Source organism: Diplotaxodon limnothrissa, linkage group LG1 (assembly GCF_057381915.1).
Source record: "Diplotaxodon limnothrissa isolate DT_005_m linkage group LG1, D_limnothrissa_male_GT1.1, whole genome shotgun sequence".
NCBI classification, from domain to species: Eukaryota; Metazoa; Chordata; class Actinopteri; order Cichliformes; family Cichlidae; genus Diplotaxodon; species Diplotaxodon limnothrissa.
The window spans coordinates 8156722-8173920 of NC_140596.1; the positions used below are offsets into that span (position 1 = coordinate 8156722).

Genomic DNA, 17199 nt, shown 5'->3' on the forward strand with positions numbered 1-17199 from the left:
CTGTTTTATTTGTCTTTTTCACACAGAACAATATTAGCGTGGGTGCAGCTAAAACAACAAGCTATATATATATATATATATATATATATATATATATATATATATATATATATATATATATATATATATATATATATTATATATATATATATATATATATATATATATATATTAAAAAAACAACAGCAACAACAACAATGCAACACAAAAATGAATTAACCTAGCACGTGGCAAGGCTGTTGAAAGAAAAAGACTACACCTACCAGGACTGCTTGTAAAAAAATACATATTTTGAATATGTACAAAATTGCTGCCACTTTGCAAGTCAGAAAACACACACACACACCACTATAAACACATTCACACAGCACCCACTGACTAGAAATCAGGAAGTAGAGGGAACTGGTCTTTTTTGGTCCTAATTTAAAATTAGCACTTCAGTCTCCAATCAATGTCCAGCTGCTAAATAGAGCTTGTGAAATCTAAAACATGGAACAGAATGAACAACACCACGTTGTACAAGGTAGAATAATATGGTATAATGATAATATTTTACAGTCACTTTGTTTATTATGATCGCCATTACTGCAACAGACTGACAACCTGTCCAGGGTGCACCCCGTCTCTCACTGTTTTACAGCTGGGATAGGTTCCAGCCTTCTGTGACCGGGACCCCCATTCAGTGTCTGCAGAACAGGCTTCACTACCCTATGATTGTATTCTCATTGGCTGGCATTTTTTCTAGAGTAACTTTTTCCCAGTCAGAATGTCACGTTAAGTTTCACAGTGTCATAATGATGACATTGAAAATACTCAGGCGGAACATTCAATAACTGGTGTGTAGCATTACAATATGTACATTCAACTTTCGTATGCAACTTCTGGTATAAAAGTTAATTACTTATAAACTGTGTGTGTGTGCTTTTTCAATACAGGTATGTTTTAAGGAAGGTAAATATCACAGTTCCTCTGAGACTGAAACATGGAAATGATTCATGGTGGCAGCTATTCTCTTTTTAAAGATTTAGTCAGGTTTTGACGAACTAAACTCGGTATAAAAAAAGGAAGGAAGCTGTGGCATAAAAAAGAATTATCCTTATATGGAAAAACTATGTACACTATATAAGATTTGCTTATGTATGTTTTTTTAAACGTACAGATCAGTTCAAAAGCTCAAAGTTCAAAAGTGAAATTCACTGATACTGAATAGATTATGAAAGATTTGCATGAAAACACACACACATATGCACAGACACAACCCTGTATTGCATTCACAACCTCCATCTACAAACAGCCCCACACATCCATCCACCCAGTGGTCAATTTCATTAAGGTTGGCATATTTAAAGGTAACAAGGCCGACCGAAGTGCAAGTTTAAAATAAGCAAAATAAAACCACTGATCAAAAAAAATAAATACAAAAAAGATAAAAGCAAACAAATGAAATATAATTAACTACAAATAATTTATGGCCTGCGATTACTAAATGTGGAAAAGCTTGCTGTGTTGGGCCAAATTAGAAATCAGAAAGTGAGTATTTTGGTAATTTTGCAGCACAGCATGAATTTAATAACACACTGTATTCTCTCCTGTATTTTGCTAGGCATCACAGAACAAAAGATCTAATAAAATTAATTTGGCATTTGTACTTTGTACTGTCAGCTCAAGTATTTGGCAGTGCAGCAACTTATTTGCAATTTGAAACCTGAGGGACAAAAAAATGTGTTGATGCAGAAACAGCCTTCAACAATAGCTGCTATTAACAAAAGATGTGTGAATGTTAAAACTGACACAGGGTCTCAGTCTTGTGAAATCTAACGCTTGAGGTAGCAGACATGACAGGATTTTTTAAAGTGCGAAACATACATTCAGATAAAATTTCACATTACAGGAAACCAATGTAACATTCAGTGCTGTGAAAAAGTATTCACTTCCACATTCGTCACACTTAAATGTTTCAGATCATCAAACAAACTTTAGACAAAGGTTCACTTAAATAGAGCCTGTCTGACAAAGAGAAGCAGCTAACAGATCTCAAAAAGCAACCCATCAGGCCACAATCTAAAGACACAGCTGAGAAACAACATAGTGGTGGGAAGTGTGATTGTCTGGGGACTAGCCATAACAGAACCATGAATTCTGATCTCTACCAGAGGATCCTGGAGGAGAATGTAAGGCCATAAATTAGTAACCGGAAGCTCAGGTGCACTTGGGTTATGCAGCAGGAGAATGATCAGAAACACACTAGCAAATTCCTCTGTGATTGGCTCAAGGCCACTCCACAAAATAATGTGTCTGATTTAAAACAATTATGCAAAAAAGAATGGTCAAAAATGTCTCTACAGTGATGTGATTGCCAATTATTGCAATTACTTGATTTCAGTTCTTGCTGCAAAGGTTGGCAGAACCAGTTACTTTTTCACAAAAAACTTAAAAAAATCAGAAAGGGGCCAAATATTTTTTCACAGCACGTCAATAACAGTAAAGATTAGAAATAGAAAGTTTCATAATGCAACATGTGCATGAATAAAAATGCTCTAAAACACTGGCAGTCTTTTCAAAACACATAAGGGCTTCTTAGCAATTTGTAAAGAAAGAGTTAAAAGAATGTTTACATTTTCATACAATTCATAAGGTCATTATTTGTTTAAAAAAAACGACATATATTGCAGAGAGTTGATATTGCACTGGAAAAACCAAACAAAATAACGCGAATGGCTTGCATTACCTGTCTGAGCCACAGCTGTTACAGATGTTTACACAGATGTTGGAAGTGCAGTTAATTAATGGAAGGAAAGAAACAATAAATGTCACTGAAAAAACAGTAATTGTAACAAATTTCGGATTTTAGACAATCACAGATTCAGCCTCTAACTTACATCACTGAGGAACTAAAAGGACAAACTCTTAATCAGAGCCATCATTACACAAACCCAGATCACTGGGCTTGTCTTTCGGCCCTCTGCCTTATTCGGCCACAGTTGTTGGTACTGTTGGGTCTTCGCGTCATTCTCCACCTGTAGTTCGTACTGTACCAGGACTTTACTGTAACCCATCTCCTGTGATATACATTTGTAAGTTCCCTTGCACTCACTGTCCATGTTGTCAATCAGATAAAGGCACTGCTCTTTCTCCGAGCTACAGGCTGTAGAGTTTTCATCGTGCTGCCAACTGTACTGAGCATGACGGGATGACACTGGGCATTGAAGGAAATACTTTGAGTAACGTGGGACTGGGACTGGGTCACCTGTATAATTTGATGCTGTGGAAACAACAGAAGAGGGACAACTTCAGTTCTGCTTTTCGTTTTGTCTGTTTATTTTTAAACCAGTCAGATTTCAAATGTAGTGTAGTTAACCTAAATCAAACTGGTTTCCTTCCCTCAGGTGAATGTTCATATAAGGACCAAGGGCAATGTAGCTTTAAAGCAAACAACAGAGAAAATGCGGTTGTATATTTTAACAATCATTGTTTACATAGTGTAAAACTGACATTGTGTCTATTTATGCATTTGAGTTTTCCACTGCAGTCAGCTCAACAAATACCTAATGGTGTGTAAGTGTTTCAGTTGTTAATTATAGAATATAAAGCATAAGAGAACTTCAAGTTAAAAGAGGAAGTTGATCAGCTATAAGGGTTGGAAGTATTTATAAAGAATAACAGAATAAAATAGAAGAACTATATCATATGCAAATAAACATAAAAGGATTACTATGAGATATTATTAATGTAAATTATTTAAATTTTAAAGGGTAAATGTTTGTAATGATGAAAGCACAAGTTGTGGAATAAAAACTTTTTTTAGTAACTCAGATAAACATGATCTTAAGATGTTGATAAGATTAAAACTGAAGCACATTTGACCACAGATGGCACCAATGATGAGTATCATTGCAGAAGCGTGTGGCATACAGATGCACAGCTATAAGAAGAAACAAATCTAGTTTTTGTTCCCCTTAACGTGTGACCTATTTGGCGAGACAGGAAGCTAAACTATGATGAATAAAGGCTATGCTGTCTGCTGTGCGTTTGAATCCCCCTTGCATATGGAGGAATACAATGTGCACACTCTCACCTACCAAGCTATTCAAATGAGTCTTATTGGCTGGTGGTAACTGGTTTCTGGTTCTGTCTTGAATTTGCGGTTTGCATCAATTTGCTGGAAAATTTGTGTGTTACATTACTTGTGTAGGTTTTCTGAAATATGTCACTCAAAAATGTGCTGCGAGTGTATTAATTTGTCCTTTTAACATACATTTTGCCGTATTTGAAATGTTTGATTAGTGTATAGACAGAGCTTGTGTTACTTGTGTTGCTGCTGTTGATTTTTTTTGTTTTTGCTTTGTATATGAGGAAACAGCGCCATGGGTTACTAACGGAAACCACAGAGGAAGCGAGAGCGGGGTCTTTATGCGCTTGCATATGCTCATACATCTACACAGTATATTTTGCAAAGACTTTTATAACTTTATAAGAGATCAGTTTCCTACCTATAATTGAATTATGTATAAGTGTATTGTGATATTTTTCCATTCACTTATTTTGCTCTTGTTTTGACTCTGCTAAAGTAGCTTTACACAATTCACACCAATATAAGATAAAAAAAATCCTTATTTTTCTTTCATGCTGTCCATTCTGCATTTAAACAATCCACATTTTAGCCATTTTTCCTCTAATGCCAGTCAACAGACTTTACTGCTCAACTGCATTGACTCAGCTCTTTGTGAGAGTTTGTCAAGTTAGTTAATAATTAACCACATTTAAAAAATTTTTTTACATGTACGTTTGATAATTACTGTTATGACACCAGGCATTTCTTTATCAGTCAGTTTTATAATAGAGGAAGAGAAACTGAACTGAAGGGCTTCTTCATGATCTGGTAAAAATTAAATAAAGATTATTTTGAATGGCAAACCATTCAAATCTATTCAAGTGAACCAAAGACTGAAAATAGTAGGAAATTACGATCATGCAGTCTCCTGGGCTACAGCTAAAATGGCCCTTTTACTCAATCTTAGCTTTTTAGACTACCTAATAAAAAATAATACATTTATATTATATGATAAAGCCAATAGTGTATTTCTTAAATATCAGATAAATATATAAACAGTTAAAGGACAGTTAATGATAACACTAACAGGCCTCACAAACTGTGTTTAGTTTTTGTATTAGGTTTCTGAACTAGCATCACAAAAGATAAGAAAGGGAGAGGATACATTTGGGTAATTTTCAGCTAAGAAAGTACCAACTACCAGTGTATACAGCACTGTATTGTTTTGTGGTGCATCTAATAGCTCTTGTGTTCGGAATACAAGAAAATAAAATTCAAATACCCCCAAAATATTTAAACAATTCCTTCTATGATTGTTCATAGACTATCGTTTGATCTTTGGGTTTTTCCTCTGCTATGCAGGGTCTTCACCTTAAAGTGTCCCAAGATTAGTTTTGTTGTGAATAGGCATTATGCAGTAAAGTAAAACTGAAATGAATTTAAATACCATTGTGCTCATTACAGACGGAAAGGTCCCCAGTGGCTGCATCATCCCAGCTCCCCCTGAAAAAGATAATGTATGAGTAAATTAGGCCGTATGGAATGATTATGCTTAACAATCGATTTAAAAAAATTAACATGTTACTGGAACCAGTGGAAAGTTTTGATCTGTGTATATTGTTTTCTAACTAAAACATCTTTGATTAGAAAATAATTTTTGGTAGTGTGTAAGATAGTCAATACCAACTTCAGTATTTTTCATTCACACAACACTCTTTGACTGTACTGGGATTTTGAAGCAAAAGGAAATCTAAACAGATCAAAAGAAAAAAAGTGGAATGATTCAATAACTGTAACATTACAACATATAGTACTGTCCCCACTCATAAATGTGCTCCAAGAGAGCTTCCACATCTACATGGTTTGGAGTTTTTAGGAGTTTTACTATTACTAATATTCTGAAATTTGTTATCCCTCTTAACTGTCAAGAAAAAGGGATTTCTCCCCATCTGTGGGCAACTTAGCCTGATCTTTTCATAAGTGGAGGATTAATATGAAGTGAACCTTGACAACATTTTATCAGAGAAAAAGATCCTTAGCGGTTAGTAATCTCCCACATAAAACGAAAAAATCATCTGCATGTGTGGAGCTGCAAAAACCCAGCTGTACTTTTGCATGCAGTGTGGTTGTGTTTGTAAGTTTGTTGGTTGAGGTTTGAGTAGCACTAATTTTACCTCACTAGACCCTGTTCTCTTTTCACTATAATGTTGTGTAAATGTTCCCATTTACAGTTAAAGGTGCCTTCCCTTTTAAGAGGTAAATTTCATCTTCAAGTCAAATTTCTGTGGAACAAAACTAGAATCACAAAGTGAGAATGAAAATACCAGTGCATTGATATAGTTCAATATAGTTCCTATAAAGGTATTTACAGAAATTAACAAATTGCCATGTGAGAAGAAAAATGTTGGGAAAGTTTAAGTGAACACATCTCTTTAGAATGAAAAAAATTCTCGTGTCATTATCAGATTTATGTTGAAAAACGTAATTTCCTTGATAGTTTGCGTAGTATGCTTTTTTAAACCCGCATTTCCTGAAAGATAACAGCTGCTGAATGTGAAAAACAAAATCACACATTTTTTTACAGCAACGCATTTCTAAGTGTACAAACCTAGTGCCATTTCTGAATTGCTGTGCTTAATAATAAGATTAACAATAGCATTACTTTCATTGAGCCATGCAAATGATCAGGATTACGCTCATGGATGAGCAGGGCTGTGGACCACAGAGAAAAGGATTTGTTACCCCGATCAATGTGACAATGTTATTAGTTCATCTGTGGACTGATTTGCATGAAAAATGCATGACTAGAATGAGGCTTGGATCCAGGAATTTTTGGAAGGACTAACATTGCAAAACAGGGAAAAACATGACATTTTGCATCATATCTTCACAAATGCATCTTAATCAAGTTGGAGAAAAAAAAGGGGAAATTAGTGCACGCTATCTTGATGTTCAAGAAAATGTCACGAACTAATATAGATATCCATCTGAATCCAGGTATTCAGTCCTTGCAAGGTGTGCAGGGAAATATTCTTGTTTTTTTCAGTCTGAGTCTGCCAGTGTGTGCACAGACAAGTCTGGAAAGTCACAACAGACTGGAGGGCCTGCAGGCATCTGGAGGGAATCTTGCAATCACCCACCAATGAAATATGCGTTACTCATACTAAGGTAGACACATGCACACTGTAGACATGGAAACTGACATATTCTTAGAGCTCAGGTACTGTTTAGTTGCCAAAATCCTTATTGCATACATGTGACACAATATCCTGTACTCGACTAAAGCAAAATGTCTTGACACATGGCTGCATATAACTGATTTGTGGTTACTGGTCCAATTAAACTGCCTGGAGTTGGCTGTTATATTCTTTGTTGTTGTCTGTGAAGGTTCTCAGTCATCCAGGTCATTGTAGTCTAAGGAGCTTGGAAAGAAAAGCATCTGGACTTCTTTACGTTGCTTGAAGATGTTTCACCTCTCATCCGAGAAGCTTCTTCAGTTCTAGGGTCAAATGGTGGAGAGCCCCACATTTAAACCCTGTAGGAGTATCTCCCCAAGAGGGACAAAATAACCCCCTAATGATAAAAAAGAGGCCATTTATGTCCACTGTGAGTGACCATCTTTGAACAGAGGTGGTGGCTTACGACACCAACTGTCTGCATCTATAATCCAGTTTTGAGATCCCTTCCCAGACGCCTTAACGCCCACTCACATCCTGGGCCATCTGACCTCAGGAAATCACAAGATAGGGTGGGGCTAGGTTTCACAATGAGCTCACCCGAAACCTTGACTGATTGTGACCTACACCCGTTTTCGCACATTGGCTCATGTGATTAGGTAGAGGATCTATAGGGGGTCCTTTTGTCCCTCTTTGGGGGACACTCCCACAGGGCTTAAATCTGTGACTCTCCACCATTTGACCCTAGAACTGAAGAAGCTTCTCAGATGAGAGGTGAAACGTCTTCAAGAAATTCCAGACACTTTTCTTTCCAAGCTCCTTAGACATTCTTTGTTGTTCTTCTATGTTTCTCTATGCTATCTCTAACTCTAGTAGTGTCTAAGACCATACAATATAAAATGCATTGAGATCACTCTCTTTTGTGAACTGGCACTATGTAAATGAAATTTGCTCAATTTAATGCACATTATCTTGTTTTGGTATATGTGCTCTTTAATCTATGAGTAATATACAAAATATACTCATGATTTTCTTGGTTATTTATGTTAATATTTTCTCAGTTGAACAAAAGTCACCTGTTGGCTGATACCTGATCGGTACACAGAACACTAGTCTTTCATAAAGCAGTAGAGCTACAGTAGGACAAATTCACAAACGGCTCCAAGTGTCAATATGTGCTGAAATATTGTGACAACATGATTTACGGGACATTGTAATTCCCGAGTGTTGCTTCATCCTAGATTAAGTTTGCAGTAACTCATCTGTCGAGCTTTGTCAGGTGGCACAAGGCAAAAAGTACACTAATGATGTTGCATAATCATTTATACTCTTCGGGGCGTGCGAGCACGACTTTGTAGTATCTGAATCAAACCTGTGTATGATTCAAAAGGTACACTAATGAGTGTTTAAATACTACAGAGTAATGTTTGTATAAATATGACCATGTTTTTACATGGTCATATTTGGTATTAGTAATGTTGGTATTAATAAACAGTCCTGATTCTGCTTTTATTGCCTTTTGACTGTTGACCAGCAGCAGCAGTAGTAATGGGCAAAGAAACATACCAGCATAGGCAAAGAAAATTAATGTGACTAAACATGAATATAAAAAATGAACATATTTCATATTTCTGTTTAGGGAAGGAAAAGCATTCAACACAACTGTGAAGCTGACTTGTTGTTCGCTTGGATGACTTACCTCAAATTAGGATAAACACTTATTTTAATTTACTGTTGGAAACGTTTAATGCAATTGTTGGCTGTGAAGAATTATTCTTCATATTTTATAGATACGAGTTCCATAAAGCTCTGAGGTCTTACTTTGTGTCACGTATGCACTGGGTGCCATCCCAGCCACAGTAAGGATCTCTGGATAACATACAGTCCTGGCAGGTATCTCCATACTGGGAACAGTCTGCTACATCAAGTTGGACCAGTTGTCTTCCATCATTCACATACAGCTTTTTCTGTAATGATGGACAGGTTTTCTTAATGTACTGGGCTTTTTCGTAAAATTCATTGGAAAAAAAGATTGAAATGATTTCAAAGTTATTGATTAGATGCTACAGTAGATTCTTTAGGAGATAAAATTGTCAATTTTTCCCCTTTCGTCCACAAAAACCATTTATTCCATATGAGTAATCTTTGTGGTTTGATTGGGACATTGGTTACACAGTGATCATTGTTACTCACAAAGGTAGACTGAAGGATGATGCTGAGAACGTGTGCTTTTTGTTTGAATGGTTGATACTCAGCAATTACAAAGGTGTGACTTTCATTCTGCAGCACCTTATGAATCCCTCCATTATCTGTGGAAAGACACAATGGGGGTGAGGGGTGAGGGAGGAAATGACTAACAGTTAAAAACTGTCTAACCACTCTAACCCACCTCTGCCATCCCACTCACTCTCTGGATCTGTTACCTTATATGATACTACATTTTGTCTTCAGAACCTGTATAAACTCATCAAATAAATTTGTTAACCAGTGACTAACTGTGATCTCAGCACCACACACATCACAAGGCGCAATCCACTCTGTATAGTAGCCTGTGGGGTAGTCATTCAACAGTCACATCTAACTCATCACATACTTTAATACTCTTCTGATCATATTTAGAAAAGGCTGACTTAGTAGTCACGGAGGTCAAAGTACAAACAGTGTGCGTTGACTCAACATGTTATTTTAAGGGGAACTGGAGTAAAAGGAAAACCAAAAGTGTCAGGGCCAGCGGGGGCAGACCATGTGGAGAGTGTGTGTGGTGGACCCAGGCGCGAACACAGGCGAGGAGACGGGAGTGAACTTAAACTGAAAGCGAGCCTTTAATTGGGCCGATGCAGAAGGGAGTAGACAAAACATAACAGGGACAGAGACTGCAACTAACCAAAAACCTAAACTGGAAAAACACTAACCTGACTGAAAGGAATAACTATGATCACTGTGAACAGAATGCTGTGCAGATGCATGGAAACTGAACCAAATGGCATGACAAAACAGACATGAACATGACCTGCACGGAACCTCATCGTGCGGCTGCATGAAAAACAACATAAACCAAATGGCAAACATGAACTGCACAGAATCCTGAAAAACACTTAACTTGACCAGAGGGGAGGGACACAGACGACACGACAACAAACAAAGGAAGACTGAGGACTTAAATACACACATGAGGTGATCAGGGGAAGTGGAGACACATGAGAACACAGCTGACTCGAATGAAACATAATGACAATACAGAGGAGAGTAATACTAACTACAATGAACAAAGAACACCAGACTCTTACAAAATAAAACAGGAAACACGGAGACATAGACATGGAGATTAAACATGACATGAACTTAACCGCATAGACATGAAATGTAGATGCAGGAACCAGGGAGACTGAGTACAGGCGGAGATGACAGAAATAACTAAGAAATAAGGTCTGAACAGCAACCTAGAATTTAACTAGATTGAAAATGAATACAAAAAATACCTAAAACTCAAACACTGGGTCACACGACCCAGTACCGTGACAAAAAGCCTGTTATGTCAACATAAAAAAGGAAAAAGAGGAAGTTTATATCTGGGAGTTTTATGTTACATTCAGATTGTGCCACACCTGTTCTTCTACTCGTCACCTTTGTGTGAAGACCCCAGCAGGTGTGATCATACAGGAAACTTTCGGTTTCTGGTTTTGCAGGTTACACCACCCACCTACGTTTGCCCTTTAGTAAATAATTCCTCTTCATTACAACCCAGTCCCACTCAGTCTGTTCCGATGTGTGCCTTATTTTACTAGACATATACTAGTAATGACTACTTTAATATTATGTCCTGTTTCTACTCACCTTCCACTGTAGACAAACACACAGAACATTCTTCTTAACATTTAGTATTTTATCATTTAGATTTTTTTTTACTCACTTAAAGACAGGAAGATGACGTTCTGATTACTACTTCTGCTGTTTGGTTTACTGTCAACTTGGATGTGGGTATAGTTGTGATGATTAAAGAAAAGAAGGCCAGGGTTGCCGACAGGATGAACCAACTGCTCCATCTCTGAAATCTTTTCAATCTTCTTCAGGGTGTCCACTGAAAGCTTGGAGCTATCAGGAGCGCACTGAAGAAGAAAAAAGTGCTCTATTTAATAGAGCTTCATACCACGTGTGGCCCCATTTACCCCTTGAAGATGTGAAGCCTTTTGTTTTCTCTTGCTGCATATGAAAACTTTACTCTGATAATGCTGTCGGAGTAACCATTTAAAATTCAAAAGCTGTTATAGGATCAGTGAATTAGGAGAAAATCATGTCTCTAATTTCCAAGTTACTTGTTTCAAACAAGTTTAATACACTCGATTTATTTGGCAATTTAATGAGGCCTGTGTTTACCAAAAGATATAGCTAAAAAGATCAGGCCACTTTGTGCTTTTAAGTATAATTACGCAGTTGGTTTGAAAGATATCAGCCATAAAATACATGAATCTTTGTGTAGTGGCACTGTTTGTTACACTTTTCTCTTCAGACCAGTTTAAATGTCTCATACCGTCCTTGGTCTGTCCATTTGGTCTTTTTTGTAGCCATTGAAAGGAGAGTTTTCGAAGATTTTGTTGATGTCTTCAATCGTGTAGACACAGACAGCACTCATCCCCCTGCAGGGAGACTCATAGTCAGCAGGTTTGTCTGACACATTTAAAGCAAAATGGCTGGAAAAACAAAAACAGCTGACCATACAGACTGAAAAAAGGGGAAAAATAAACAGAACATGGCTTAAAACTACAGAGGACATAAAGTGTCACCTGACCAAATAAATCTAAGTTAAATCATAAAAGCACTATGAGGGTGGCATTTTTTTCTATTACAATTTTCCCAAGTTCCTGTGTTTTACTTCTGTGTAAAAATTCCAAATCAAGCAGCCAAATCATTCTGGTTTAAACCTTTGGTTACTGGTTTAACATCCATGTGATGTTAAACCAGTCATGATCATATTTTGAAAAATAAAACAGCACATGACTCAGTTACACAAACACTGAGTCATAAAAACAGACAATAACTGTATTATAACTATTATTTCATGTTAAATCAAATGTAGAAATGTGAATAATATTACCATAATAATGACATATATTAACTATGATAGAGTAGAAGCATCAAAATCAATGATAATAGTCCTACCATTCATTTCTAAAGAGTGCATAGATCTTTGTATCCTGCCATCGATCTGCATCCACAGTGGAAACATCCACCAGCTCAGAGAAATGCTGTTTTCTCTCCTGATCTCCACAGAAGAGCCTGGCATTCATCTGGGATGTCCAAGTAAACTGCAAGTTGTTCTTAGGACCACCAACATCTGTCTAGAAGCAATGGACAGTCAATCATTATGTATTTATGTTTATTTATTTATTTTTTATTGTTGGTGGCACTTAATACAAATTTTCAAACTATTTTGGTCTTACCATGCAAACCTGGGTCACAAAGGGGAGCCACATTTCACTGAACAGTCCAGTGTCTTCGGTTTTCTCCTTATAAAAGCCATAAACTCTGTTCTGGGAGGGATCCTCTTCACGTTTGCTGAGCACCAATCCTACATAATGCTGCTCTAAACATTGAAAGAGAAATATTTATTTGTCTCCAAACATTCATAGTGATGTGATTTCACTAAATAAGGTCTCTGTGGCTCTAACTTTATGAAAATACCTTTATGGTGGTTCTTTGGCCCCACTTCTGCTTTACCAAATTTGTGAATGCCAACAGATTCAACAGATCCATCAGATCCAGAGCGTGTTATGTAGAGATCTGTACTTTGTTCAGATTCTGGAACAAACAGTGGCAAATTGACGTTTTATAGGGATGTACAAACAGGGAGAAACTAGTTCAATATTATAGTAATAGGGAGAAGAAGCAACCTTTAAAAGGGACTGATTTAAATAAAAGATGTTAGTAGTTTTGACAAAAGTACAGACTTTCTGTAAACACACAAGAAGGATTAAAATTACAGACTCATAGAAAAAGGTGAATGAGGAAGGAGGGATTCATCAGCAGATTTATTCAAAAGCATCTTGTGTGTAAAAAACTCACCTGCAAGGGCCGACAGGTCACCCTCCTTTATGTTAAATGAGCTTATATCTTTTATATCCTTGCATATCGGTGACTGCTCTGCCAAATTCTATTAAAAAGAAAGAACAGTTTATCTTAATGTATCCCAACTAATGTACATCACAGATGATAAACATGTATAGCCAACACCCTGTATCTAACAGATAGTTCAAAAAAATTATAAAGCAAAAACAAATATGGCTAAACAGGAAGTGCTGTGATGTATTTGCTTTGTTTGCAGAAGAGGGCTGTTTCAATTAAACCAGAAGTAGCTTCGCTTAGTATCAACCCTGAGCAGAAACAACACAACTACCAGTTCCCAGTATTATATCAGTTCTCTGTCACAGTACTCTGTCCTACCGAGTTACAGCAAACTGTTTCATCGTCAGTGGTTCCACACACAAACAACTGGTTAGCATCTTCCATAAGGTGGGCCAAAGTGATGTTATAGCTGCAATCCTAAATAACAAGATTGTTGTTAGATTTTTTGAGTGTTCAAACAATACAATTTAACAAACTACTTAATTTTGCTCTGTTTATCTGTTCACTGCTTACTTACATCACTGTTGCAATTCTCCAACCGCATACGTCTTTGATTCTGTGGAAATACATAATGCATGACTATTACTTTCCCATGATATTAATATGAAGATCCATTTATTTCAGAGCATTCAATACATTAATTTAGTGTGATTATACAGCTATGTTCTACCTTTTTCTGGTTTTTAATGTAGGTATTCAGGTATGTTTTTCCAACAGCTAAGACAGTGTCCGGTTGCTCTTTTAGAAAAATCCGCACCGGTGGATCATGAGGAAGATCTAACCTATTCATTGCAGCTTCTAGAATTAAGAATAAAAAACAAACAAACATATATTAAAGGATAAACACAGCCAATGATGTAAAATTGCCAAGCACAGCACAAGGACAAAATGTTACTGTACACATGTTTATACATGAATAACCTGTTCTCAGTCCGTCTGGTCCTGCCTGGAACATCTCCCAATATCTATAGCATGTACCACAATGAGGCTCAACAGTTAACCCATTTATGTAGTATAGTGCTGCCACTAAAGTCATATATTTTTTGTTTTTAATTATTTTTTTCCCGTCATCCTGAGAATGAATCCTAAACCCTTTGGGGATCCATTTTTGTTACTTTGTTACGCCCTCACCCACATTACAGAAATCAGAATGTGAGAGTTTTAGGTTTTTACTGTAATAAACTTGCTAATATAAGCTTTTAGTTATAAATATTAAGTTTATTCTGTGTTTAAAGGTGAAGGTTTTCTTTTTGTTTCAAACTATTACTTTTGTAATCTGAGAAGAAAAGTACACATCAGCAGATGTTAGTGCTTACTGAAAGTACAGGGCGTTGACCTGATGTTAATCAACTGACTGAAGCAATTTTTTGGTTTGCACACTTTTACTGAGAAAGTCAGTGTGCTTTATAAGCTAAATTACTTCTTCTACCTGCAGCAATGACGGGGCTTTCTGAAAAATGTAATCAAAAGAGCAATGGTCTCATACGAAATAAAATGATATAAATGTTAATATTATATAATATATTAATTAGCTAAACCCAGTATGAACTCTATCAAACCCCTGAAACTGGAGAAGCTAAATGGAATTCAGTGTAAGTGTCAAAACGTGGTGAAAAAGTCAATAATTAAACTTCCACTAATTGAAACCCTAACGTCTTTATTCTTTTACATGCCTTCCTTTGTACATAGAACCTTTTAAACATTTCTTTAAATGGATGCAACTCTTTATTTCATGGGACACTTGACCAGCAAACAATGTTATGAAAATATAAATTAAAGCAACAACACATAAATATAGGAAATTAGAACAAACAAAGAACATTATCAAAGTCCAGCTTAGTAACACAATTTGCACTCTGCAGCTACAGAATTCTTTATAAGTGCTTTGGGCTCAAACACACTTGTCCCATAAACAGGAAGCAAATAAGACTTTGATGTCCGACCAAGTTGTAGAATTTGGGCACCCAGCATAAGCAGCAAGTGATAGCAACTTACAGCTCACTAGCTGGAAACACCACAAGACACTCAGCTCACTAGCTGGAAACACCACAAGACACTCAGCTCACTAGCTGGAAACACCACAAGACACTCAGCTCACTAGCTGGAAACACCACAAGACACTCAGCTCACTAGCTGGACCCACACAAAATGGCACTCTGGCCCAGAGCTCACCCTGCTCTGGGCTTAAATACCCTTAATTGCTGATGGGAGTCAGCTGTACAGGAGGGAAAGGTGGCATCTCAGGCAGGGGAGGTAGTGGGACACGCCCACACAGGCACCCTCAGGAGAGAGAGAGAGGCTAGGGCCGTAACACATAGATAAGAAGGAAATGTATCAACATGGCTTTGGCTTTCTTACCACGATTGAGCAACTTCGTGGTATACAATGATGTCTGCAGCTGTTCAAAAACAGCCAGACGTTCCTCAAGTTTGACTCAGAAGAGCCTAAAACATCTGTGTAAAGATTCTCTTTACATGTTAACATAGCATTCCAGGTGTTATTTGCAACTATAGAAGAAAAAACTAAAGAACAGGGGGCCTAAGACTGAACAGCGTAGGAGTCTTTCTGAAAAAAACAGGAAACTTAACGTCTGTCCATCCAAAGCCACGTGTAGACCCTTTTTTAGGGGTGCACAACCACCCCCTAAATTTCATCATATCGTCCCTAAAGATAACTTTAGCATAGGTAGTAATAATAATGCAGTTTTAGTATTATATTCTGACATTGTATTCTAATGTTATGTTAACAGTGTGCCTTATCATTATTAAATAAGACTTTTTTTGCAACAGCTGGAGAGACGAACATGAAGATATTTCATGACAAGTATCAGTGTTGGAGACTTAAAACACACTTTACCTGAAACATCCCAAAAGTGCAAACTATTCTCATAATACGGAGACATTGCTGGGGGCGCTGTCATCAAGTGATGGCTTATGTAGCCCCCCAATAATGTAAAAATATACATTTATGTGCATTTTTTTCTATATAGCGTCAGAGATTATTAGGCAATGATGATCTTCTGAGCCATATGTATGGTGGACACACACTTTAACGGGATTGAATAATATCTACTGTACTTTTGAAAGGAATATGTCGTGTTTTTGTCCTGAATCACAATGATTCATATTGAGTATAGTCATAGACTATAGACTTTAATAGACGTAAAGTATGCCAGGAAGTCACTTAACATGATTGAGAAGATTTTCCCGATTTTGGGCTTTATGACTCATGTTTACTCAATTTTTTATCTTAGCTAAAAAGAGAAAAAAACCCATTTCCTACCTTTCTCTGTGAATATCATCCTCGGAGAACGATCGCTTCCCACAGCCAGACAACAGATGTGTAAAAAAAATAGACATGCCACTAATGAGAACCTCATCTTCCAGATCTTCAGGCACGATATTATAAGATGGATCCAATAGTTCAGAAAATTATTTTCCCAATTACTTGTTCTTGATCTCGATAGAAAATAGCATTGAAAGAGAAATGTTTTCAGGTCTAGAGGTACTACACAGCTGCACCGCCCATATATGAGAAAGCCACGTAATTTTATTTTTTTTATATATCACGCCTACATTTTATGGTCTCATGACGTTTCGAGAGGGCGCAAAGTCACAAGTCGTACCTTTTTCTAAGCACGTAAACAGGGAAGAGCAGAAAATGTGACCATCTTTTAAAAAATTAAACAAAAGAGGAAATGTTTGAAGAGTCCACCTTTCTCCTTTGTATAGTCCAGCTCTTCCTGGAGACACTCTTTTGCGTGATGTAGCTACTGAGATTAATTTCCGCGTCACAGTTAGTATGAATGAGAAAAGTAAACACACCGTATCCGTATTTGCTTTTCCTGCCATA

The 17199-nt window shown here is 36.9% G+C and overlaps 1 protein-coding gene across 1 annotated transcript; it reads right to left on the bottom strand.

Moving 5' to 3' along the window:
• Positions 1–2674: 2674 nt before the first annotated feature.
• Positions 2675–16852, bottom strand: LOC146639359 (semaphorin-7A-like). Its single transcript, XM_085361832.1, has 14 exons — positions 16630–16852; positions 14018–14145; positions 13865–13903; positions 13666–13764; positions 13288–13375; positions 12907–13023; positions 12666–12808; positions 12385–12563; positions 11756–11861; positions 11138–11333; positions 9421–9536; positions 9049–9194; positions 5499–5554; positions 2675–3262 (listed from the first exon to the last, which is right to left on the bottom strand). Exons 1-14 carry the CDS (start codon positions 16724–16726, stop codon positions 2892–2894), a joined length of 1881 nt encoding a protein of 626 aa, XP_085217958.1. The 5' UTR covers positions 16727–16852; the 3' UTR covers positions 2675–2891.
• Between the last annotated feature and the right edge of the window lie 347 nt (positions 16853–17199).

Coding starts and splice junctions, on each gene's coding strand:
- LOC146639359 (XM_085361832.1), bottom strand. CDS start 16,726: ATGAGGTTCTCATTAGTGGCATGTCTATTTTTTTTACACATCTGTTGT. Junction 9,195..9,420: donor TCATCCTTCAGTCTACCTTT/GTGAGTAACAAT, acceptor CCATCATTACAG/AAAAAGCTGTATGTGAATGA. Junction 3,263..5,498: donor CGTCTGTAATGAGCACAATG/GTATTTAAATTC, acceptor TTGTTTCCACAG/CATCAAATTATACAGGTGAC.